Source organism: Chionomys nivalis, chromosome 7 (genome assembly GCF_950005125.1).
Source record: "Chionomys nivalis chromosome 7, mChiNiv1.1, whole genome shotgun sequence".
Lineage (NCBI taxonomy): Eukaryota > Metazoa > Chordata > Mammalia > Rodentia > Cricetidae > Chionomys > Chionomys nivalis.
Window position 1 is genome coordinate 79,547,142 of NC_080092.1, and position 26,322 is coordinate 79,573,463.

Here is a 26,322-nt window from a genome sequence, read left to right on the forward strand (position 1 = left end):
GATTTAAACCAAAGCAAATTCTCATTTGATTCTTCACCGTTATTTATTTTATGTGTGTGTCTGTCTGTGGGCTACAGGGCTTATGAGGAGGTTAGAAGACAACTTGAGGGACTCAGTTTTTCTCCTTCCACCAGTGTTAACTCAGATGGTCAGTCTTGGCCATAAGCTCCTTTACCACGGAGCCATGTGGATGGTCCAGTGATTTTATATCTATTATCTATCTATCTATCTATCTATCTATCTATCTATCTATCTATCTATCTATCTATCTATCCATCCATCCATCCATCCATCCATCCATCCATCCATCCATCTATCTATCTATCTATCTATCTATCTATCTATCTATCTATCTATCTATCATCTATCTATTCATCTATCTATCTATCTATCTATCTATCTATCGTCTATCTATCTATCTATCTATCTATCTATCTATCTATCTACCTATCATCTATCTGTCTGTCTGTCTTGAGTAAATATTGAATAAAATCTTGGTTATCTTTACTTTCTATTTAGAAATTGTAAAAAAAAACAGTTTTAAATTTTCCTTTTTGCTTGTGAGGGTTTTCTTGGGAGAGATTGGCCATCCTTGCCCATCACTTTCTGCCCTGCAAGACTCTAATTAAATGAAAATGGGTGGCTTGTTAGCACGTGTTACCACTGTTTTAAGACTGCCTGAAACAGCTTCCTTCTAGTGGATGGGAAAGGAAGTTACATTTAGGTTCTGTGATTGTGGCTTCTATATCATCTAGTTGTAAAAGTACTGGGTGAGATTGAGAAACACTGGGTATCATAGTCAGTGATAGTTGTCAACCTGACAATGATGAGGGATTCCCCTCTGTATACTGTGAATATATTTTATTACCATTTGTTAATAAAGAAGCTGTTTTGGCCTATAGCAGGTCAGAATATAGCCAGGTCAGAAGGGGTATATAGAGAGGGTAGGCAGAGTTAAGGGGGTACCATGTAGCTGCAAAAGGAGAGAGACCCAGAACGTTGCCGGTAAGCCACAGCCTCGTGGTGATACACAAATTAATAAAATGGGTTAATTTAAGATATAAGAGCTAGCTAGAAATATGTGTGGGTCATTGGACAAACAGTGTTGTAATTAATATAGTTTTTAATTATTTGTGATTATTTGAGTCTGACAGCCGGGAAATGAAAAGCAGTCTCCTACTACACGACAAGGCCTACAATATCCTGAAAGGAATTCTCAACAAAGTGAGTATCTTTTTCAGGTTAGTCTGCAAGAAGCTGTCTTGCTTATCAATTGGTGAAGGATGCCTAAGTTCACTGTGGGCAGCACCACCCCTAGGCAATGGCCCTGGTCTTATAAGAAAGTTAACTAAACCTGACTCTGCAAGTGAGCTAGAGAGCAAGCCACTAAACAACATCCCTCCATGATTCCCGACTTCAGGTTCTTGCCCTGACTTCCCTCAGTGATGGACTGTAACATGGATGTATAAGCCAAACAGCCCTCCTCCTCTCCAGGTTGCATTTGGTCAGGGTATTTAACAACAGCAACAAAATAAAACAAGAACATGGAAGTGTTGCAGCTTTTTATGGGATTTAATCACCGTTAGAGATCACCCCATTTCCTAACAAAGAATAAGAAGAAAAATAGAATACAGAAACGAGCTGATGAGGAAGCTCAATGGGTAAAGGCACTAAGTCCAATCCGTAGAACCATCAGGTAGAAGGAGAGATTGCCTCTGATCCCTACTTCTTGCCATGGCACGTGCATGCCTCATTTCCCAAGCAAATAAAGAAAGGTATAAAATCAAACTCAGAAAATTTCTGTGCAGTTCTATCGAGTATCTATTATTTGCACACTAAGTAAAAAGAAGCAATTTTTTGATATGACAACAGACATAATTTATTACCTTTGATACATTAGTCTTTTTTTCCCATAAGAGCAATATACAGAACAGTGAAAGAAAAATGGAAAAAATCTTAGCATCGAAGATTCTTCCATGGTTTTGGTAGACCCCAACCCTGGTAACATGGGGACAATTATAAGGAAAATTGATTTTCTCACTTTGGGGTCAAATTTGGATTTTATTATTTTCATGGGGGATATCAAAGTCTTTCCAGTATTAGAAAAAAAGTTTCTGTGTGACTATTTGGTGACTCCTTCCCGTCAAATACAAGCCAAATCAAAGTTTAAGAATGAGTTAGTGGCCCCAGACTTGAGGTTGAATATTTGGGTAACAGCAACCTTGGTCTTAACAGGTGGGCTGGCAGCAGCTGGGCTCAGAGCAGCTGGGGGGGCAGCAGTGACAGCAGCAGGCTGGGCGGCAGCAGGACTGTCCACAGTAGGATGGGCGGCAGCAGGAGGCCTGGGCATGGTGCAGCTGGCAGCAGGTTGGGGGTGTGCTGCTCACCACACAGCAGGGGGGCAGGCAGGTGCCCTCCACGCGGCAGTCTGGGCGGCACCATCTAACGCGGCAGCTCACGCCTCCACTGCCACCCTCCTGGCCACTGCCAGTTCCACAGCAGCTTGGTTGGCAGCAGCTGGGCTGGCAGCAGCTGGACTGGGAGCAGCAGGGCTGGCAGCAGCTGGACTGGGAGCAGCAGGGCTGGCAGCAGCTGGACTGGGAGCAGCTGGGTTGACAGCAGCTGGACTGGGAGCAGCTGGGCTGGCAGCAGCTGGACTGGGAGCAGCTGGGCTGGCAGCAGCTGGACTGGGAGCAGCTGGGCTGGCAGCAGCTGGGTTGACAACAGCTGGGCTGGCAGCAGCTAGAGCCACAGGTGCCACCGGTGGAGCAAGTGGGAAAGCCACAGAAGCTAGTAGCGCAGCAGGCCATGGTATCAGACGTTGCTCTGTGATGAAGGTTTCTTTGCTTGGAGAAGGTTTTTGAGTCTGGGTAGTGACTACCACTCCAGTCCTTTTATAATCCTTGCCTGGCTGCTGTTTCCTTAATTTTCAAAGCCTCTTCCTTGTTTATGTTTATGTAATTTTCCTCTAAATGATAATTGTTTGTTCCTGAGTTACTTGTTCAGTCTTCTGAAAGCCTGTAAATGATTATTTTATTTGGTGTTCAATTAGGGTTCTTAACTACAGTGAAGCAGTCATTAGTGTTCGTTGGAAGCATAAGCATGGATCACCCATATTCGCTCTAATTTCCCTGTTGCCGAAGGATAATCGACTAATCCTGCTCCTTCTTAAGGAGAGTCACAATTACTCAGTGTTGACCCTTGTAATTGGGTCTTGAATCTCACTCACATTGGGAAGCAAGGTGGGTTCAGCTGGACAGAAAAGATTCCTTTTCTGCACCTGGAAAATGTGATTGGATGGTTACCAGTAATGTTTATTTTGAGCATTTATCATGTACCTAGAGAACCGACCCGAGCTGATATCAATCCATTTCCTTTTTGTGGCATTCCTAAGGCTGGGTCCTACTGCTGCTCCTGTGACACTGGGGAGTTTCGTGTGACTCCTCACAGTGGGAGTGGCGGTGTCTCTGACTGTTTTGCTTGCCCTTGGGACTCTTTTCCTCTACTGGGTTGCTTCGCTCAGCCCTGCTATGAGGGTTTGTGCCCAGTCTTATGATACCATTGTTATTCCTGGGAGGCCTGCTCTTTTCTGAAGGGAAACAAAGGGGGAGTGGTTCTGGGGGAGGGGGAGGTGGAGGAGGGACTTGGAAGAGTGGAGGGAGAACAAATGAGGGTCAGGATGCATTATATGAGAAAAGGATAAATAAAAAAAGAAAGAAAGGAATTAAAGAAGAAGGATAGAAAGAAAGAAAGGAAGGAAGGGGGAAGGAAGGAAGGAAGGAAGGAAGGAAGGAAGGAAGGAAGGAAGGAAGGAAGGAAGGAAGGAAGGAAGGAAGGAAGGCTCCCCAAGGCCATAAAAAAACCAAGTGGTGAATCTTAAGTCCGAGTGTCTACCATCCGACTGAGGATAAAACTTAGTTTTCTTTTTCTGTGTGTGTGTGTACACATTTATGCATGTGAGTGAGTGCATGCATGTGCCATGGAGCTCTTATGGAGCTCAGAAGACAGCCTCAGGTGTGGGTCCTCACCCTCCACCTTGTTTGAAACAGGGTCTTTTGTTTTCCACTGCATGGGCCAGGCTGGCTGACCTGCAGGCTTCTGGGGATTTTCTTGTCTCCAGTTCCCATCTCTTTATAGATGGCCTGAGACTACAGATCCCTCTGGCTTTATGAAATCCCGGGAGCCAAACTCAAGCCCTCATACTCGGGTGGCAAGCCCCTTACCCACTGAGTCTTCTCCCCGGCTCCTTTGCTTAGCTAGTTCTTCACCTCAGGTGCTTGCAATGTGCAGGTGTCATGATAACAATCTCAGCAGCTATTTAATTCATGTTGAAATTCAAATTCAGCAGGATGCGTGGTGCTAAAGATACTGATCTCGGGTATTCGAGGCGTTGCGGTACATTGTTGATAAAAGGCTCAGGAGATAATAGCATTGGGCATGGCATTATTGTTTCTGCCTTTTCTCCCTTGGCACTGTTTTCAATAGCTCCTTCAGTACAAGATTTAAGTCAACTTTCCTGATTATGGACTGAGGTAATTATTAACAATGAAACACAATACTCAAGAACCAGCAAGCTGGCTCAGCAGATAAAAGAGCATGCCAGCAAGCCGGATGACCTGAGTTTGATCCCTGGGACTCATGCAGTGGGAGGAGGAGCCAGCTCCTCCTACCGGACCTCCCTGTACATGTGGATGCACACACAGTAAATCAAATGAAGCAGTGAAAAATGTCACTTGGAGTTTGAGAATTCTGCTTCTCCACCATAAAGTAAAGATGAATCCGAACACTCCCTTACCAACCTCAAATGAATCAGGAATGGGATATAACCAGACATTCTCCTCTACCGCTTGAGTTTGTTTGTTTCTTTCTATTCATGCTGTTTCTCTTTGTAGAATTGTCTGTCCTTTTGGAATGCCACGAGCTTCTGTCTGTGTCTCAGTGGAAATGCAGATGTCTGGTCATCGATGCTATAAAAATTATTCTGCTTATTCTCTTAAGTTTTCACTTCTTCATTTTGGAGAGCCCAGATCACCCCTGTAGGACAAGAATAAGGGACTTTTAGACTGTTATTTGTGAATATTTGAATATTTGACCCTCTGTTTTAGAGCCTGCCCCTTTCAGAATGAAGAGGGGAGGAGAGGATGGGGGAGTGGGGAAGTGGGAAGCGGGGAGCAAGAGGAGAGGAGGGAGGGGAAACTGCAATTGGCACATAAAACAGATGACAGAAATGTTATTTAAATAAACAGAGAATAATACCGATGTGTGAGTGGTTTCTGTGTAAGACGACATGATCCTGGTTCTGGGGGCTCTCCAATCAGTCGTCATTACGCTGATGTCCTAAGCCAGTCTGATCTAATTCACTCTTATTTCTGAAGGATAAAGTATGGGAAGTTGATGCCCCAATCAAATGAATGCCCCATCCCTGCCTAGGGCATCCACGCTTCTGTGCCTCAACCAGGCAACAAGTAAACCTCAAGGACTTCCTCTCACCCCCGACTTTTGTGCCTTAATCAAGTAATAAGGTCTTTCTTGAGTTTTCTAAATACCAATCTACATCCTTTTGATGCTTCTGAGTTCAAGTCCTTCTAAGAAAAAGATGCCTCAACTCTAAACCTTTTTATCCAGGCTATATATTAGGATTTGGGATGTTTACAATGTTGTAAGCCTATTAAGCACAGATATATTGGTTATGCCTGGATGTAGAACTGTGTTCATACAGAAGAAGGATCTTGCCATTCTTCATACAAATGCACTATGGGTCTGATAAACTGTGTTCCCTGGGAATATGTTGGCTCCAAGGCGGTGTTTTCTAATTGTGATGAAGTGGTATTAGAGGAAGCCTCACTCCTTTACTTTTTATAAATTGAGGTAAAACTCATATACTATGAACGAACTGTCTTAAAGTGTATACTAAAGTGACATTTAGTGCATTTTGTGTATGTGTGTGTGTATTGTGTGGTCCATGCACACAGGAATGTGTGGGTGCACACTATTAGGTATGTGTACATGGAGAAGGCTGGAGGAGGATACAAAGAATCTTCCTCTATTGCTCTCATCATTATTGTTGTTGGTGGTGGTGATGTGTGTGTGCGTGAGCGTATGCACATGCCACGCGGTGCATGTGCAGTAGGAGAACATTTTTGTGGAGCCTGTTCTTTTCTTCCTTCTTAATGTGGGTTCTGGGGATAATGGGTGGCTAAGATTTTGTGACACCGAGCCATCTTGATAGTTCCTCAACTTTATTGTCTGAGACAAGATCTCTCAGTGAAACCAAAGCTCTCTATGTTGATTAGGTTGGATGACCAAAGTGCTCCTGGGATCTGTCTGTTTCACCTCCCCACTGGGGTTACCAGCATGCGTGGCCAAGCCTGGCTTTTCATGTGGGCGCTGGAGATTTGAACTAAGGTCCTCTTCCTTTTACAGCAAACACTCTTACCCACTGTGCATCTTCTCAACCTCATGATACATTTCAGACCTCTGATGTCAAATCTTTTTAATCACCTCAGCAGAATACCCTATAACCTTTCAACAATCACTTGCTAAACACTGCTAATTGTGACATGTAGTTCAGCACATTGCTTCCCTGATGCAAGATTGCATCCCATGGAATGGAAGCTCCATTGCTTTGCTGCAGATCACCCTTTGGAGATCAGAAGAAGAATGGTGGCCAACACTATGCTCTGTATTCTGCTTCACAACACTTGAGGGGATGGTATGGGTACAAAACTACAGGTTGGTAGACTGATATTCTCTTTCATCATTTTCCAAAGTGATCCCTAGTTAGAAGACGTTACCAAGGGAGATAACAACAACAAACATCCTGGCTTTCTCAGTTTGGGCATGATGGATAGAGACAGTCTTACTGCAGGATACCACGACCTTGTTAATGTTCTAAGGCAACTTATAAAATCTTTACAATGATGGCTGTCCTGGTTTGATTTGCTGCTGACATGATAAGACTACTCTGTCTGTAGTAGGAGGCATGTTGGGCACCATTTGTTGTGAGGAGGTTGTTTGTTCATTTCCCGGCCACCCAGAACTGAAATAACCACTCAGAAACTATACTATTTAAATCACTGCTTGGCCAATCACTTAAGCGTATTGCTAGCTAGCTCTTACATCTAGAATTAACCCATTTTCATAATTTTAATTTTTACCCTGAGGCTCTTGGTCTACCAGCAAGGTTCCAAATGGCAGCGCGTGTCTTTCCCCTCTGGCGGCTACATGGCGTCTCATGACTCTGCCTTCTTTCTCCCAGCATTTTGTTTAGTTTTCCCAGCCTAGCTCTATTCTACCTTATCACAGGCCAAAACAGTTTCTTTATTCATTAACCAATAAAAGCAACACATATACACGTATATCCCACACTACTCTGACCAAAAGCAACTGAAGGAAGGGAAGCATTCATTTCTGTTTGTACTTCTAAGTCACAGTCTATCACTGAGGGGAGTCAGGGCAGAAACTGAGGCAGAAGCCACACAGGAACAACCCAAGTTGCTTACTGGCTTGCTTATTAGCTTAGGCTTAGTTAGTTTTATTTTATTTTGGTACTGGGTTGTCTTTTTTTATTTCTTTTTAGTTTTTGAAATTTTCATATATGAATATTGGGATATTGTATTAACATAATTTCGACCCATCCTCCTCTGTCTCCAACTCCTCTCCTATCCCCACTCCCTCTCAAATTCATCACCTCTTCTTTTAAAAGATAATGTATCTCTTATTGAGTTGAGTCTCTAGTGTTGCTGATACGTGCTTGTGTTTAGGGCTGACTGCTTGGGACGAAATGACTTATCAGGGAGCTGCCCCCGAAGAAAATTGATTCTCTCTCTTTCCGGAGTCATTGGTTGCCTGGAGCTCTTCCTTTAGGGGTAGAATATCGAGAACGTATTCCTATCTAGAATTAACATCCAGAATACACAATGAACTAAAAAAGCAAAGAACCAAGAAAACAAATAACCTAATTTAAAAAATGAACTATAGATATGAGCAGACAGTTCTCAAAAGTGAGTTTAAATTGGCTAAGGAATATCTTTAAAAGCATTGACATCTGTAGCAATTAGAGAAATGCAAATTAAAGCTACTTTGATATTTCTTCTCTCCACACTCAGAATGGCTAATATCAAGAAAATAACTGACCAGTGCAGGTGAAGATGAAGGGAAAAGGGAGCCTTCTTACACTTTTTGTGGGATTGCAACCTGGTTCAGATTACTCTCTTACACAGCCCAGGACCACCTGCCCAGGGCTGACACTGTGCACAGTGGGATGAATCCTGTTACATCAACTAGCAATCAAGAGAATTCCTTACAGGCAGACCCACAGGACAATCTGATCAAGGCATATATATCTTCATTCGCTCTTTCCCGGTGATTCTAGAGTGTGTGAGGTTGACAGCACAAATGATCATGACAACAATAAAGTCTATAATAGTATTGGGTCATTGAGTCCTTTTCCTTTTCAGCTGTCTGAGGATACTGTGAGCATGTCACCAGTTTGTTAGATGACCTACACATCTCTCCCTGAAAGGCACCTAACTCAGTTTTCAGATGAGAAATAGTTGCTCAGGCAAGCGAAGTGACTTACTCAAGGAGTCATGGATCATGGCTTGCAAGCTATGACTAGAAACATCTAGTGCTATTATTTTGCCATCTTGAGTTGATGGTCTTTCATTTTGCATTACACTTTAGCAACCCTTTGATGTTTGAAAGAATCCCATGGAGACTCATTTTTGAGTAACTGGAAGGGTTTGCGAACGCCTCAGACTCCTACATGATACAAACGTCCTCTTTGTAAAATGGATCTTTTGCAACACCCGGACCACTTTGTTCAGGTGAGCGTCCTAATTGTTGTGGTGGTTCTCAACGATGCACTTCGGTTGCAGAAATAATGGGTCATTTAGTGGGAAACAAAGAAAAAGGATTATTAAAAGAACAAGCACAGATAAAGAAAAAGTTCCAATGCCCAGTGCTGTTAACCAATGCCAAAGGAAAGAAAGGATCGACAATAACTTCTTGCCATTGAAGAGATCAAATGCTTTTTATTAAATACAAGTCCCAATAAGCCACTGAAATATTTCTGGTAATACTTATGGTAACGTATTATATGCCCCTCTTCACATTGCAGGGCTTTTGCCGGCGTTCAAGCCAACAAAGATGTTGGCTCTTTCACTGCAAATGAATTTACCTCCTGGGAAATCATGTAGTTGTGATAATAGCTGAGTTATCAATACTGAAATTCAGAAGGTTTCCAGGGCTCTCGTTGGTTCATTTTGAAGTGCTGTCTTCTCAAGATTCTTGTCAGAAGGTTTTCAACAGGTGGGCTCAGAGCAGCTTGGGGGGCAGCAGTAGCAGCAGCAGGCTGGGCGGCAGCAGGACTGTCCACAGTAGGATGGGCGGCAGCAGGAGGCCTGGGCATGGTGCAGCTGGCAGCAGGTTGGGGGTGTGCTGCTCACCACACAGCAGGGGGGCAGGCAGGTGCCCTCCACGCGGCAGTCTGGGCGGCACCATCTAACGCGGCAGCTCACACCTCCACTGCCACCCTCCTGGCCACTGCCCGTTCCACAGCAGCTTGATTGGCAGCAGGTGGGTGGGCAGCAGCTGGGCTGGCAGCAGCTGGACTGGGAGCAGCTGGGCTGGCAGCAGCTGGTTGGACAACAGCTGGGCTGGCAGCAGCTAGAGCCACAGGTGCCACCGGTGGAGCAAGTGGGAAAGCCACAGAAGCTAGTAGCGCAGCAGGCCATGGTATCAGGTGCTGGTTTGAGAGCTGTGTAGTTGAGAAGAGTTTCTGAATTCTGACTGCTTGGTCTACCTGCAGCCTTTTATACACCTTGGGTAATCGTTCTGCGACAGGTAACATTTTTATCTTGTTAGTCTTAAAACCAGATTTTCTGGGCCTTCTGGGTTACTTTAAACATATCTTTAAATGGTTGCTTCCTTGTTGCTCAGCTAATGCTCATCATATATGTTCATCTGAGGTAGACATGCTAAATGCTTTGTGTCCAAACAGAGTCGTGATTTACTCTTGAGTCTTGGCCTCAGTTTTGTGTTTGTGGTCACAGCACCTGACAAAGTGACTGTCACCTGTAATTATAATTATGGAGACATACTTACCAACTCTCTGATATTCAGAAAAGAGTCACTGACCCTGGGGTGTCCTTCAAGGAACTTATCTTTATGGTTCTATTTTGATTTTATGGGTAAGATCACAGTTTCCACACCATTTCATAGAAAGTTACACATAGAAAGGTGAGTTACACATTAAGAGGAATTCACAGATCTTTCTAGATATTTTTTTTGACATGATTCTGTGAGCCCCTCTAAACTGAAGACATTAATATTTGAGGAAACATTTATTTATCACTTAGGAGAGTATTTGGAAAAAAACCTGCTGCCCTCCAATTTAATTTAAAGAAGAGGCTAAAATTTGTAAACAGTGGGGGCAAAGCACCCACAAAACAGTCAAGTGAAATTTATGCTTCCTTATGATAGTCAAAAATTAATGCTGTGTGTGATGTGGGAGTCCCCTCTGTGTGCTGTTAATACCATTAATGAATAAAGAAACTGCCTTGGCCTGTTGAGAGGGCAGAACTTAGGTAAGCAGGGAAGTCAGAACTGAATGCTGGGAGAAAGAAGGGCAGAGCCAGGGAGCCACCATGGAGCCACCAGAGTCAGACATGCTGAATCTTTGCCTGTAAGCCACTGTTACGTGGCAATATACGGATTAATAGAAATGGGTTAAATTAAGATGTAAGAGTTATCCAATAAGAAGCTAGAGCTAATGGGCCAAGCAGTGTTTTAAATAATACATTTTCTGCATGGTTATTTCAGGTGCAAGCTAGCCAGGTGCCAGGAATAAACAAGTGGGCCCGCCTGCTACACTATGTGGATCATTTGGGCAGTGTTCCTCAAAGGCATTCAATTTACGTCATTTTATGTTATTAAACCACATGCCCTGCAAAAAAAAGGTATTGAACCAGAGAACAACAGCTTAATTTACAAAGAGGAGCCAAGGAGACAAAAAAAATGAGGAAATACAATTTTTCTGGTTTGCAATGTTTGCATAGGTTATCAATATGTATTAGTGGGTACAGACGCAACCATTTGGAAAAACTCTCAGCAAACACACAGTTAAAGTTATTCAACAGAAAAAGCAATGTGATTTTTCTGCTAAGTGTTTAGGGTTACATGAGGGGACATGATAAAAGCAGAGTGGCCAAAAGTCACTTTTGCTTCTTGTGGTAGGCTTATTGAACCCATGCCTATGAATACAGGCACAAAGTTGGCTTTTATAAGATGGGGGAGGGGGATTCTGTTCTGGACAGAGGTAAGATTACGTTGGAATATTTACATCCCAGTTTCAGTAAATCTGTATGATCTCTGGTAATCATGGTGATAGTCATGAAGTTGAAAATTGTTACATGTAATCATTGAATAATGGAAAGAAAAACTAATAAGTTATCTTTTGACCACTTAATATTTGAGGTGTAGAAACCAATACTCTTTTCAGTACAAGTATCACAAGCTCGATTAGTTCCTGCAGGGTTGGAAAGAAAGAGGATAATTATCTGCCTCGTAGTTTGCTCTAGTGCACGAAGCTGTGAGGTATCATTAGATTAGTTAATTAAAGAACGGAGTTAAATAACAGAGCCATTCAGTCTCAGAGTCCTAGACCAGAACATTTGTGCTGCGGTAGGAATGGCTTTTCATTTTCCTCAGCATCAATTGGTAAAAGAACAGCGTGGCTGGGAGCAGATAAATTCGCAGAGGATAAATGAGCATTTGTACTCAGAGAGAAGAGCTGGTACGACAGTCCCCTCTCCCTTTCCTAGACCAGTTTTTTTCATTTCATAACATGCTGATTTCCAGGTTCAGAGAGTACCAGTAAATCTCTTTGTGTACCCCCTTTATTTTAAATACTTTTTTTTAAAAGCAGGTCAAGAATACAAACATGAGGTGTTGGGTAGGACATACTACAGACAAGAATCTGAAACACAAAGTGAAGAAGCATAAAAATGTTAAAATCCTTTGAAGCATTTTTAGACCATCAGTTTAGCCCAGAGTTGAAATCAGTCACATTTACTTTCTAGTTGTTTCTTGTCTCCTACTTTAAATTTAATGTACCTTCTGGTTTTCTGTGTTTGTCATCTTCATTGTGTATTTCTCTCTCTTTCTCTGTATGTGTGAACATATGTGTTCAGGTTTTTGTGTACACACATGAATATGAAAGCCAGAACTTAACCTTGAGTGTCATCCTTAGGAACTGTCCATTTTTTTTTCCCGAGAGAGAGTCCCTCGTGGGGACCTGGGGTTTGCTGATTAGGCTATGTCTACCCCAGCACTGGGATTACAAGACTGTACTACCATGTCTCACCTTTCCATGGGTGCTGGCCTTTGAACTCTTGTTCTCGTTCTTGTATGGCAAGCATTTTTACTGACTAGGCCTTCTCCTTTTTGCCTTCACTAAAAAACTCCCATAGACCAACTTCTGTCGTGTCATTACGGACCGACCCAAGGCTTTAAATGGATTAAATAAATTCCTTAGCGTTTACTTACCAATGCCATGGGCTGCTAGGCAAAGCATATTGATTCTCTATGTAGTCCTTCTACTGTTGCTCTGATAGACCCAGTGCTCTAGCTAAAATGTATGGATGACCCTTGAGTTCCTTCCCTCCATACCTTTGTCTAAACTGTTTCCACCGATGAGAGAGCTGCTCTCCTAATCTGGGCAACAAAACCTTAACTCATGTAAGATACTAACATTTTCCAAACTTTCTGATTCTTTCCGAACAATAGTAATGTCTTTGTGGATACTATATGATAATATGTATATTTTTATTTCTCATATTCTATTTAATTGTATCAAGATAGATATGACTCATCTCCCCAGAGGCTTTTAATGAAAGAAAAAATTTAAGTTATTTAAACTGGAGAGATTTCTCAGTGGTTAGAAGCACTGAGTGCTCTTCCAGAGGATCTGGTTTCAGCTCCCAAGACTGGCAGGGCAGCTCATCACCACCTCTAACTCCAGTTCCAGGGAATCCCATGCCCTCTTTTGACGTCTGAAAGCACCAGGCACACACATGGTGAACAGGCAAACACACAAGCAAAACACCCAAACACATGAAATAAAAATAGCATAAAGTGAGGAAAAGAACATACTTTAGTTTTTCTTTTTCTTTATGATTACTACATGTATTCATGTGTTGCTTGTGTGTGTATGTTTTAGAGATGACCACTTAGTATTGGATGAGCAGCAATCTGTCTATGGGGAAGATTTTAATTCTCTTTTAGTACCAGTTATTAACTGCATATGACTTTTCCATTTAGGGGTGTGAACTCGTGAGATTTTGGAGGGAGAAGTCTTGAAACCTCAACTGAATGTTTCTCGCAGTCTGTGCAGTCTGTGACTTGCAGGTGGTAAGCAATAAGAATTTCTTTGAGCCAGGTGGTGGTACATGCCTTTAACCCCAGCATTCAGGAGATAGAGCAGGCGAATTTCTGTGAGTTCGAGACAAGGCTGATCTACAGCGTGAGTTCCAGGACAGGCTCCAAAGCTACACAGAGGAGCCCTGTCTCAAAAAACAAAAACAAAAACATTTTCTTTGAAATTTAATTTAAAAAAAAAAAAGAGTTTGAAGAAAACAGACTCCTCTCCTGTGGTTGGTTATCCATTCTCCAGTGGATGGCCCTCTATCTTTGCAAATAAATGCAGCAAGGATTGGACTCAGTGGGTTAACAAAAAGGAGGCATGAAGTTGTTAGAGGGTAATGGTTGGGGGAGGGGAGGATGGTCTGGAAAGAGTTGAAGAGGAGTGTGGGAGATAGACCTGATCAACATAAGTTGTAAATGTGTAGCAAGTTCTCAAAGAATATATTAAAATAATTTAAAAAGGCACAAGAAAGCAAGAGCAAAGTAATGATTTGTGAGGCCAAAGGGGAGAAATTTATTTTAAAAAAAAAAAAAAACATGTTAAAAGACTTTATACCCAAGAAGGGAAGAAAGACAAAGATTGTTACAAAGAGTCTTAATGGAAGGCTCTAGGCTTCCATTCACGAGCTGGTGGTGTTAGGGCATCAGTGCCTCAGGGCAGGAGGTTAGAGAGAGAAATAGGAGCATGACTATTTTCCACAGGGTGGCTGTTTGCACCAGGTGCTCAGCTCACTGCTCAGCAGCAGGTGTTGCAGGGGGAGGTCCTGCAGGTGGTGCGGCAGGGGGCAGGCTGGCAGCAGGGGGGCCTGCAGCACGGAGCCTGCACAGAGATGGGCTGGCAGCAGGTGGAGGCCCAGCAGCAGGGTCTGCAGACCACAGCTGTGCAGGAGGTGGGGCAGCAGGTGATGGGGCGGCAGCAGCCCTGCTGCAGGCTGCAGGGGTCACAGCAGATGGGGCGGCGGCAGGGCTCGCAGATGGGCCTGGTGAAGTGGGGCACGCAGGTCACAGGGCGGCACACTGTGGTCTGGCAGGACACTGGGCGGCAGCAGCAGGGGTCGCGGCAGCAGCAGGGCTGGCAGCAGCCTCCACAGCTCTGGGAGGAGAAGGAGCCACAGCAGGTCATGGTGGGTGTCTGGAGTGGAGTAGGGCTGAGGAGTGGAGAGCAGTTGGGTGTTCTCAGGTGTGATGTGCCCTCTGGGTCGGGTCCCTTTATATACCTGGCCAGTACTGATGACCCCTCTTGTTTATCTTTCGACTCATTAAGTCAACGTCTGTTTGACTCATGGTTGAGTCATGATCTTATTAAATGATTCCTATTACATCTCTAAATATGAACATCTTATACGCACTGTTCATTGCGAAAACTTGAAAATCACAGCCATGAGATGACAGAGTGCGATTTGACAGAAAATGAATTCTCGGGTTTATGGAGATGAGCGTGAGGTTGTGGTACACTCACCCGCCGTGTATTCGTCCATTCCGGAGGCAAGTTCCCATCATCATGTCAGACTTTTAGCATTCCACTGGGCTGAGACATTCCCAGCTTTGTCTTCTAGTTTTGATTATACAATGTTGTTAACTGCAGGCACCCTGTGAACCAGTCTTCCCTGGCTCCTCCCACCGTCTCTTGACCTCATTTCAATTATCAGCCTTAAGATAAATCTGAAGGAAATGGCCAAGAAAGAACTCTGTTTTCAACATAATTGAGTATAGTGAGGTACGCAGATCCTTGATTGGGTTCTACCCTGGAAGCACTTGTCTGTAAATGAAGCAGGCACTAGGCGTGTTATTCTAGGGAATTCACTAGGAATACATTTACTTACCAGGAACTATAAGACACTATAAATCCTTTTGCCAGCACAGCACCTCATACACAGAAAAAATAATAGGTAATTTTTAGATGTGTTTGATTTTATTTTCTATGTGTGAGTGTTTTGCCTATATGTGTATGTATGTACCATGTACATGCCTCATGCTCTCAGAGGTTAGAAGAGGGCATTGGGTGCCCTGGAACTGGAGTTACAGACAGCTGTGAGTCACCACATGGGTGCTGGGAATTGAACCTGAGTCTTCTGCTCATAGTAAGTGCTTTAAATATTGAGTTATCTCTGTAGTCTTCCAAAGTTTATTTTTTGTGAATGTTATTATTGAATTGCATTAATATTAATATTGTAAATGTATTAAAAGAAAGCCTCTAAAGTTTCTGGGAATCTTTCTTCTCTTTTGTTCAGGATGTGTTCAACTCTGATGCTTCTGATCACAGGGAACTATTTTTTTTAAATCAATAAATCAGATTTTGTTAGAGGTAGGACTCATAATGTAGCCCAGGCTGGCCTTCAACTCATGATCTTCTTGCCTCCAGCTGCCCAAGTGCTGGTATTACAGATGAATACCATCATGCCTATCTGAAAATGTGGCTTTTGTATGTATGTGTTAGTGTATATATGAGTACGTGTTTACATGTGTTTATTGTGTGCAGGCGTACATGTGGAAGCCAAATGTCCACGTCAATGGGTCCATGTTTCCCGCTTTGTGCTTCCCCTTACTTTTTGAGACACAATCTCTTACCTGAACCCGAAGCTCACTAATTCAGACAAATTGCCTGTCCAGCAAACTCACGGGTCCACCTGTCTCTACTGCCTCACAAGACTGGAGTTACAGGTACATAGCTTTTATATCGGTGCCGGAGGTCCAAACTCATGTTGACGCTTGTGTGGTAAGCACTTACGGAGCCATCCCCCCAGCCCAAATGCTGTGGGAGATTGCCCCGTGACTATCATCAAATGAAATGATGGAAGATTTCCTTACTCTAGACTGCAAGGGTGTTATTCAATACTGCTAGGGGGGCATGCAGGAAGGGTACCCCACATTTGCAATACTGTGGCTCTGCTCAAGACACAGGGCATGCTTCTTCAGGAAGGGCTTCCTTACTTCCCCACTTTGCAAGCCCTCTTATAACGTCACAGGCAGCATGTAGACTATTTTAGAATGTCTGCCCCCTTTAACCCCGCCACACACACAAATGTGCCTCGGGCTCCAGAATCTAAAGTCACCTTAGTGGTAATGAAAACATAATTTTACTACTTTTAAAGGAACTGTAGTGCTGTTGGTAGCATGCTTGCCCAGTGCTCACCAAACCCAGGGCCATATATACCAGGCATAGCGCTACACAGCTATATCCCAGCGTATGGAGAGTGGAGACAAGAGGATCTGGAGTGCAGAGTAATCTTCAGCTACACAGCAAGTTCAAAGTCAGCATGGGCTATGTGAGACACTACCTCAAAATGGGAAAAAAAAAAACCAAACAAACAAAAGAAAGCAATGTGGATTGACTGAGTGTGGCATCACAACCTGGGAGATAGAGCGATGTAGAAACGACTCATGGATAACAATGCTCCATGTGTTTCAGGTTCTTTCTTTTGCTTATAGACATGATGTATTTTCTTCTTCCTCGTCTTCTTCTCCTCCTCCCTCCTCCTCCTTCTTTTTTTTCCTCCTCCTCCTTTTCAAATCAGTAACATAAATGAACAGTTAAATATTTGGTGCATATTGATAATCAGATTTCATGTTGCTGTGGAATCTCATGGTTAATTTTTTTTTCCTTTTGCAATGGGAATCTCCTCCAAAGACACAAAGTACCAACTTAGCAAGATTAATCTGCTACATAGACTCCTCATCAGTTGTGCCATAGGAATTTTTTCTGACTCTTATATAAAGACCCACAAGGATAGAGTCTGAGAATAGCTCAGTAAACTCTTCAGATGCTTGTTTACTGTAGCATACTTATCCTAGCTCCCTAGCCCATCCTCATTATCAGACAGAGGACATATGGTTCCTGATCCCATTTTCCATGACACAGGGCTGTGAGGACTCAACTGCTTGCTCTGGTACTGGCATCAGAACAGCTGCTGTTTTCTGAACCCACTTATCCTGTAACACTCACATGAGGCTCTGCCACTCGATGGCTTTGTGTCCTTGGGTCATGTAATTGACAATCTGAATTGTCATGAGGATTAAATGGCTCATTCTTGTCCAAGGACTAAGCAGAGCCACACTTAGTGTCTTATTTTTGTTAGATGAATGTTGGAGGGTGCTGCTTGTTGATTCCCGGCTGCCTGGCTGCTCAGCCCCGAAATAATCACATAGAAACTGTATTAATTAAATCACTGCTTGGCCCATTAACTCTAGCTTCTTATTGGCTAACTCATATTAATTTAACCCATTCCTATTAATCTGTTTATTGCCACGTGGTTGTGGCTTAATGGTAAAGTTCCCAGCGTCTATCTCTAGCAGCTCCACGACTCTTTCTCTGCCCTTCTTCCTCCCAGCATTCAGCTTAGTTTTTCCTGCCTACCCAACTTCTGCCCTGCTATAGATCCAAAGCAGTTTCTTTCTTCATTAATGGTAATCACAGCATACAGAGGGAAATTCAATACCCAATGAATAAATGTATTTTAGCTGGCTTTGCTGTCTTGTAATCCAAGTACTCAGGATGCTGAAGCATGAGTTTTTTAGTCTGAGGAGAGTCTGAACTGTCAAATGAGACACTATCTAAAAAAAAAAAAAAGTATTTTCAAAGATTATATTATTGGGAAGGGAGATTATTCAATGGGTAAAGTGTTTCATTTTGTCAATATCAGGACCTTGGTTAAATTCCCAGAATCCATGTTTTTAAAAGGAAAGTGTAGTGGTATATGATCATAATCCTGTTCCAGGGAGGAAGAGACAGATAGATCCCCTGGGTTACCTGGCCAGCCAGGCTACCTTAACCAGTGCTGGATTGCACCAAAGAAGTGACACCCCTCCCCCTCCCAAAAGAAGTGACATTCAAGGTTGCTTTTTGGCGTGTACATGCGTGGACGCACAGGTGCCTGTGCACACACATGTTCATGCCCCTCATAAACATACATACACACACAGGTTATATTACTTGATAAATAATAGACTTTAAAATTTGAACTTAGAACGAAGTTAACATGTTTGATATGGGCCAGTTCTCTGCTCAGCCACCACAGTGTGCACATCAAATACGATGAATACTTCGAGATGGATTTTCTTAATATCATAAAACAACATGAAAGCACCTGTAAGGAAGATGCAGCACTCTTTCTAGATCTTTGTTCAGTGAACCAGACTACTGCTGAGTGGACAGGACACGTATGTGGGAGAACTGTGCATGGTATGTGTTACTGTAACCCCCAACCCAGCAACAGACTGGGGTCCTAAGACAAAGTCTTTAAAATATGTTTAAAAAGAAGTTAGAAAATTTTATACTGGTGGTGGACAAATCATAGGACCTCATTTAACACTACCGGTCAGCATCTGCATTGTGAACACATTTTGTGTGAGAAATATTTTCTTTCATTCTCTAATTCCTGATTATTCACACAGATGGATAAGAACAATAGTGCATACGTATAACACAAATAGCTAACAATGTACAAAATTATTAATTTGGAGCACATTAATGCAGATAGTTTATACAATTGAGCTGATCTCCACGTGTTAAAAGATAAACTCAATGGTTTTATAATTTGATTACATTTTTAAAATGTCAGAGAACCCCACCATATAGAGTGCTATCCATGCCTTCTTTAACAATACAAAGCACTGCTTTAGATTCAATTAGACTTTGAAAAAAGGTAAGTTTTGAAATCAGGACATATTGGAAAGGGGACTTAAGTGTTTTCTCTAAAACAGTAACAGTTTCTTTAAAAACTTAACTTTTTTAGTTAGCACACAAGGAAATGGGTCCCATTGTGGAATTTTCATATATATCATTATATTTTATTTATTATATGCTTTGCTCTAACTGCAATCTTTCTTCTCCCATTCAAATAGTTCCCTCACTTGATGTCATAACATATAAATTCTATTCTCTATTCTCCTTTTTCCCCATAATGGCTTTTAGATACTGTATTTCATAGTAAAAGCACATGCTTACTTAAAAATTATATAATTAAGAAAATCTAAAGAAGAAACTGAATACTATCATCAACTATGAGTAGATTTTGTATAATACTATAACTTTGGCATAAACGGATATAGTTTATTTAAGAAATTTTTTTCTCACAAAGTAGCTTCATATGAATATGTTATGGACAGTCATGTAGTATTTCATAGTAGGTTTATCATCTTTATTTATTTAAATCATTTGTTACTGCTCTCTCCCAAGCCCCCCTGACAACGTACACACACACACACACACACACACACACACACACACACACACACACACACACTTGTTTTTGTCCCTTTGAGCAGAAGTGGAAAAATGACAGGGTCTCAGGATTTCACATAGCCCAGGCAGACCTCAAACTCTGTAGCCAACATTGTCTTTGAACCCTTGATTGTCTTGTTTCCATTTCCATAGTGCTGGGACTGCAGCTGTGTACCACCATGCCTGGTTTCTCCCCCCCCCCCACTGGTCAGGATTTTGATATATAGCCCAGACTATCCTCAAAGTTGTGGTGATCTTTCTGCCTTGACATCCCAAGCTCTGGGATCATGAGCCTGAACAACCCTGCCCAGGTGGTTTTGTTAATTCTTTATATTTATGCTGCTTGTGGTATGCAGTTTGACAGTTAATTTATTTGTGTATCATCCCCCTATGCACAGTATATGCACTTTCAAGCACGGTCCCGTGTTTTATTCTGGGTATACCCTTCAGTGTAGTGAACTCAGCGCCTCGTTTATAGCAGGTGTACAATAAAGACATGCCAATTGACAGTGATCAATCTGCTTGAAAAATATCAATAAAATGTCATTTCTGAGCACAAAGGTAAGCAGCCATGGAAGGTTGCTGAAGACTTAATATCCGTAAGAGCTGGCACTGACACTAACATTCTCAATGTCGCATAGAAGCACATTAGAAGGAGATTGCTTACTGAAAGCAACAGTCCCACTGGCAACAACAAAAAAGAGACGTAGTGACTTAGGCAGAGAGAATAGGCTTCTACCATGCCTAGGATAAGTGTTGACTTCAAGGTTGAAGTTTGGGAATTGTCTGTCCTCTGGTGATAATTTGTTGACATCTATATTTATAATTACATTTTATCCCTATAAATATCCAACTTATTCCACATTCATTAGCCTTATTTTGTCTAATGATTCGCCAGATGCAGCCTGGGGTTTCTCTCATCTCTGCTTTGCAGACTTTCATGATATCCCAACAGCTGTCCACTCAAGAGACAAGAGGTAAGTCATCAGCCTGGGCATACAGATGTCCCCTGGACACAGCTTCCTAACAGGCTGGTGAGGGTGGAATTTGAATTATGTGATGAACAGATGGGAACTAACTGCCACCATTCTGATCTAACCCAAATGACACTTAAAATGTTCTAAGACAACAACTCAGACTTTAGTCTTTTCTCAGAACAATTTAAGATTATTCTCTATCTTGTATTGAAAACAAGTCTCTGGTAACTGAGACAATAGACCAAAGGAAATGATCGCAACACCCATAATTTCTGTGCTGAGAATGTTGAGTTTATTAGAAAACAGACAGAATGACGTAAGTATTAGATCACAGTTCAAAGAGGGTGCAGTGTTCCTTATCAGAAGAGGGTCCCAAAAGGCATCTTCCATGAATGGGTTGAATCAACTTCAAGAACATACTTGTCAGGAAAAAGCAATTTTTAAAAAATGATGTCCTGAGTGGCGGCAGCATGAATCTGGCCATCTCCTGGGGTCTTTAGTGTTAAGGTTAATTGGGCTCAGCAGCAGGAGTTGCAGGGGGAGGTCCTGCAGGTGGTGCGGCAGGGGGCAGGCTGGCAGCAGGGGGGCCTGCAGCACGGAGCCTGCACAGAGATGGGCTGGCAGCAGGTGGAGGCCCAGCAGCAGGGTCTGCAGACCACAGCTGTGCAGGAGGTGGGGCAGCAGGTGATGGGGCGGCAGCAGCCCTGCTGCAGGCTGCAGGGGTCACAGCAGATGGGGCGGCGGCAGGGCTCGCAGATGGGCCTGGTGAAGTGGGGCACGCAGGTCACTGGGCGGCACACTGTGGTCTGGCAGGACACTGGGCGGCAGCAGCAGGGGTCGCGGCAGCAGCAGGGCTGGCAGCAGCCTCCACAGCTCTGGGAGGAGAAGGAGCCACAGCAGGTCATGGTGGGTGTCTGGAGTGGAGTAGGGCTGAGGAGTGGAGAGCAGTTGGGTGTTCTCAGGTGTGATGTGTCTTCTGGGTCGGGTCCCTTTATATACCTGGCCAGTGCTGAGGATCCTAAGGACATGAGGCCATTTCCTTGTTTTGGTTTATTTCTTCTGTAATGTCGTTGGTGGGTTAGTAAGTTCTCTTGACATATTTTAGGTGCTCAGGTCCTTGTAAAAGATTATTCGTGTCCCTGATTTAATGGCAACTCATTATATTTTGCTATTTATGGTTCAAATATGAACTTAATAGCCCTAACTTCAAAGTCGCCAATTATCTTCATAGTTTTGTGATGCTTTTGCCAGTTGGTGTTTTGGTGGCAACAGAGCAGCCATGCCCTTGGGGTTAGTTGCTAACAGTGGCAGTGAATTCAACAAATCATTGTGCAGTTCCTTTTCCACTGCTCCCGATGAAACAAGGCAAGAATGCTGTATGCGTATGTCAAAATACGTTAATAAGAAAGGAATTTTCCATCTCTTTCAGGAATTCCAGGAACACATCCTAATAGGCCTGCATCTCCAGCGGCTTTTGCCTTAGGTATACATTCCCTCATTTCAGGGTCTTCATCTTTCTATGTCAAGGGGAATTCTATTGCTTTCTGTCTTTACATAGTACCACCGAATTCCAACTGTTTCAAACATTATGCTTAATTAAATAAATGTATCAATTTATTCCTAATAAACTCATACAAGGCAGGGATTATTATATCTTTCAATTTCCCTGTACCAGACTAAGTAAGTTACTTTCTTAATGCCATTATTTGTAGATGTGGCAGCCAATACTCAGACCCCAAATATGTGTCATAGTATTGCTTATGAGTCCAATGAGCTGCAGAATGAATGATGAGGCCTACACGACCAGCAAATTATCAAATATTTGCTTTGTTTAGGAATTTTTTAATGGTGTATTTACTTTTACAATTGTTATATGTGACATTTTAGAGCCGTCTGCATGCATTCTGTCTCTTACCAAATATCTCCAAGAACTGGAAGAATTGAGTCCCACATAGTTTAGGAATTCTAAAAATTCCCTAAATATGCCTCCAAAGAGGCATTAATTAAATAGTCATGGGACACCCTGAACAAAGCCATCCCAAATGCAAGGAAGTCGAAGAACCTGGACCCATCCAGGGAGGCTTCCATTTCCCAGTGTAACAGTGCTAGATAGATCCAAGACAAATGGGCTTCGGTCCTATCTTGTCTGTATCTCGTATTGCCAGTACTTCCCTGTGTATGAGGCTTCATGAAGTTCATTTCCACCAACAGAATCACCTGTGACGTTCAATTGCTTCAAACTAGCAGACCTTACAGAAAAATGACATCACTATTTTGTAGCCCTTCTGTCTGGCCTTTCTCTACAATGACTTCTGTTCTAGATCTGTGGCCAAAGGCCCTCATTCACGCCTTTTCATTCATCCTGCTGGTTTCCTAGCTCTGTATAAGGTTACCTAGCTCTATAGCAGCCACTATAGCTGACCAGGGCATAAGGTTACCATGGAAACTAACAAGTGTCAACAAGAAGAATGTGCTTGGAAGAAAACAAAATGTTATCTATCTGAGAAAATGTAGTAAGATCAAAGAATGTTTCTAGAAGTCTGAGATGGAAAATGGTGAGGGCAGCAAAGCAGAGGTAGTTAGAGATTCTTTTCTTTTTAAGTGGGGAGCAAAAAGACACAGAGAGAAATTTGACTCACAGAGGGAGAGAGATACAGCTCAGTGGTAGATTGCTTTCTTAGTGTTCCTAAGGCTCCATCCGCAGCATTGCAAAGGCAAAACAAAGAAATGGGATTTGTTAACCAAAGGAACAACTGTCACTGTACACATAGTAAAGATGCATCGCTATCAGACGGTCCCTAACTGTTCCTAGCCACAGAACACCCTGTGCGCACGGCTTCCTGTTGAGACAGCGTGCGATGAATCTGTTTAGTGTTATAGAAAATACACATCTAAAAAATGAGGTGAGTGGGGCTGGGGAGATGATGTCTTCTCTCCTCGTCTCCTTGGTGCTTATTTATTCTCAATACAATTCTATTCTATTCTATATGCCAAATATTATGCCGATGAATTAGAACCCAATCTTGAACAAAACCAGCCCAGTTCCTCCCCTTCACATTCAAAAGACTCATTTAGATTAGATTCCAGAGACTCAAACAGTTTATAGCACGATGTTTGGCCCTTGTTTTGTAATTCGTTTGTGTCCGGCCTTTCTCTATAATGACTTCTGTGGTAAAGGGCTTTATTCAAGAAAAAAAAAAGCAATAAATAAAACAAAACCAAAATGAACAAACGAATGAGCATAAAACAGTAGTCTTCCTAATTGTCCTGACAGATATGTAAAAGCAGTGAAGCCATCCCATAAGGATTAATGTGAGCATCATGTCACCCACAGTGGCACTGTTTCAGTGACTGTATGTGGGGTTCTAACCAAGGCTGTATTTTTGGCCTTCTCATCAGCATCTGCATTGGAAATCTAACCGCCATAGTGGTCCTGGCTTGGGATATGAGGGAGTGGCTGATCCAGTAAACACAAAGGAATTCAGTGGTGAGGGTATTCCTGGGTTCTAGCTAATATGATCACTGCATAGCTTCCCATGATGGGAAGCAAATGGGGCTGTAGCTTGAGTTTTCTTCCTTTTCTTGTGTGTATATGTGAAAATATTAATGGACCACTCATGAGTCAAATTCACAAAGCTCTGCCTCAGTACTTCTGTCCCATCACCACAAAAGTCTCTGTCTTTAACTATGAAAGCCCATCAGCCAAATTATCTGAAGCATTTAAATTCTTTTTACAATCACAGATGATGCGCCACAGAAGCTCTGGCGGGGAGAGGTCAAAGTGCATCCTTTAGAAACATTTGCCCTAGATTCTTCTCACTCTGAACACTGCAATTTATTCTGCAAATGAGGTAGTGAATATCAAGAAAGAATATAAAAAACGTATGTGCTTCACCAGGAATAAAATTTTATTTTTTTATCATGCAAAATCAGGCTAAAACTATCACGCTGAAAATATATTCATTCTGATCCCTGAAATAAAAAATCACAAGAACTCAATGGGATCAAGCTTTGTTAAAGAACTTCATTTTTGTTTAGAGATGTTTTTGAAGCTACGAATTAAGGTGCTGGAAGCTAGGGTAGGTCTAGAAGCATGCAGATGTCCGGCTGCATGTATGTGGGAAATTTGATAGCTGTGGCAGAACAAGTGGGTTGCAAAGGTGGCCCCTCTTGTCTGCTCCGGCAGGTGTAGGGAGAGTTCTGTTCATCTGAAAAGCTATGTATTCGGTGGCTCAGCAGCAGCTGTTGCAAGGGGAGGTCCTGCAGGTGGTGCGGCAGGGGGCAGGCTGGCAGCAGGGGGGCCTGCAGCAGGGAGCCTGCACAGAGATGGGCTGGCAGCAGGTGGAGGCCCAGCAGCAGGGTCTGCAGACCACAGCTGTGCAGGAGGTGGGGCAGCAGGTGATGGGGCGGCAGCAGCCCTGCTGCAGGCTGCAGGGGTCACAGCAGATGGGGCGGCGGCAGGGCTCGCAGATGGGCCTGGTGAAGTGGGGCACGCAGGTCACAGGGCGGCACACTGTGGTCTGGCAGGACACTGGGCGGCAGCAGCAGGGGTCGCGGCAGCAGCAGGGCTGGCAGCAGCCTCCACAGCTCTGGGAGGAGAAGGAGCCACAGCAGGTCATAGTGGGTGTCTGGAGTGGAGTAAGGTTGAGGAGTGGAGAGCAGTTGGGTGTTCTCAGGTGTGATGTGTCTTCTGGGTTGGGTCCCTTTATATACCTGGCCAGTGCTGAAGATCCTAAGGACACAGGCCATTTCCTGAACTTGTGGCTACCCAATGAAAAGAGAAGCCTGGATTCAGTTGCCAGGCAACAATTCCAGGATCTGTAAAGATGCTTTTCTTTCCACTCCTCTACTCTTTCCCTTGGAATGAATACCTGAGAGTTTGTATCACAGAGCAATTACTCACCTGACAGTCAATCCTCCCAGGCTAGGCCATGTGACAGACTGAAAGTCTGAAGGGCACACTCTGATGTCACTTTCCCCATGTTCACAGTCTCTGACGAGGTGTGAGGCTCCGATGAACATGAGTCACAAGCCTGGTGTCTGATTGGCATTCAGACAAAGTAACAATTCCTGAAGAGCCAAGATGGTTCATAAAAGTAGCTATGTGTCTCTTCTGTTATGGAAAATGTGGCCCAAGGCATCTGAAAAATAGCCCATTGCCTTGTTTATGGAGGGATAATCACCAAAGCGTCAGCATGGCTTTTAAGAAAGGAACCTGAATTGTCCTATAACTCACAACCTCTCATGAGACACTTACTATGTGAACATGGTGATTAGGGGGCAGAGAGGGAAAACTAAGGCCTGAAATTTCTTATCACATTTTGTAGTCACAATTTGTAGGGAAACAAGATAAAACTAAAAGCAATTAAAGATGAACTTTTCAAAGGTCAATAAGATTAAACCAAGTGATCTTATTCATGCCTGTCTTGAATCCATGATTGCTGTATTTCTTGCTTTCTAAGTATGACATGAACACGGCATGTTAAATTCTTTAAAATCTGCTGTAGGGCTGGTGAGATGGCTCCCTGGGCAAACACTCCTGCCGCCAAGCCTGATGGCCCGAGTTCAATCCTCCCCCAGGGCCCACATAGTGGAAAGAGAAAACAGATTTCTACAAAGTGTCCTCTGACCTCCACATATACACCAGAACACCCCTGCACCCACAGACATGCATGTGTGTGCACTCACACACAAAATAAA

At 43.1% G+C, this 26,322-nt stretch overlaps 5 protein-coding genes across 5 annotated transcripts; all 5 read right to left on the minus strand.

Annotated features, from left to right (window-relative positions):
* Positions 1–2,228: 2,228 nt before the first annotated feature.
* On the minus strand, positions 2,229–2,810 carry LOC130878255 (keratin-associated protein 9-3-like). Its single transcript, XM_057776117.1, has one exon. The coding sequence runs from the start codon at positions 2,808–2,810 to the stop codon at positions 2,229–2,231; it is 582 nt and encodes a 193-aa protein (XP_057632100.1).
* A 6,495-nt stretch (positions 2,811–9,305) lies between these two features.
* On the minus strand, positions 9,306–9,737 carry LOC130878349 (keratin-associated protein 9-3-like). The gene has a single exon (XM_057776272.1). The coding sequence runs from the start codon at positions 9,735–9,737 to the stop codon at positions 9,306–9,308; it is 432 nt and encodes a 143-aa protein (XP_057632255.1).
* Positions 9,738–14,161: 4,424 nt separating this feature from the next.
* Positions 14,162–14,548, minus strand: LOC130877059 (keratin-associated protein 2-1-like). The gene has a single exon (XM_057773967.1). The coding sequence runs from the start codon at positions 14,546–14,548 to the stop codon at positions 14,162–14,164; it is 387 nt and encodes a 128-aa protein (XP_057629950.1).
* Positions 14,549–21,140: 6,592 nt separating this feature from the next.
* On the minus strand, positions 21,141–21,527 carry LOC130877060 (keratin-associated protein 2-1-like). Its single transcript, XM_057773968.1, has one exon. It carries the CDS (start codon positions 21,525–21,527, stop codon positions 21,141–21,143), a length of 387 nt encoding a protein of 128 aa, XP_057629951.1.
* A 3,327-nt stretch (positions 21,528–24,854) lies between these two features.
* Positions 24,855–25,241, minus strand: LOC130877063 (keratin-associated protein 2-1-like). The gene has a single exon (XM_057773969.1). The coding sequence runs from the start codon at positions 25,239–25,241 to the stop codon at positions 24,855–24,857; it is 387 nt and encodes a 128-aa protein (XP_057629952.1).
* Positions 25,242–26,322: the final 1,081 nt, after the last annotated feature.

Coding starts and splice junctions, on each gene's coding strand:
- LOC130877059 (XM_057773967.1), bottom strand. CDS start 14,548: ATGACCTGCTGTGGCTCCTTCTCCTCCCAGAGCTGTGGAGGCTGCTGC.
- LOC130878255 (XM_057776117.1), bottom strand. CDS start 2,810: ATGGCCTGCTGCGCTACTAGCTTCTGTGGCTTTCCCACTTGCTCCACC.
- LOC130877060 (XM_057773968.1), bottom strand. CDS start 21,527: ATGACCTGCTGTGGCTCCTTCTCCTCCCAGAGCTGTGGAGGCTGCTGC.
- LOC130877063 (XM_057773969.1), bottom strand. CDS start 25,241: ATGACCTGCTGTGGCTCCTTCTCCTCCCAGAGCTGTGGAGGCTGCTGC.
- LOC130878349 (XM_057776272.1), bottom strand. CDS start 9,737: ATGGCCTGCTGCGCTACTAGCTTCTGTGGCTTTCCCACTTGCTCCACC.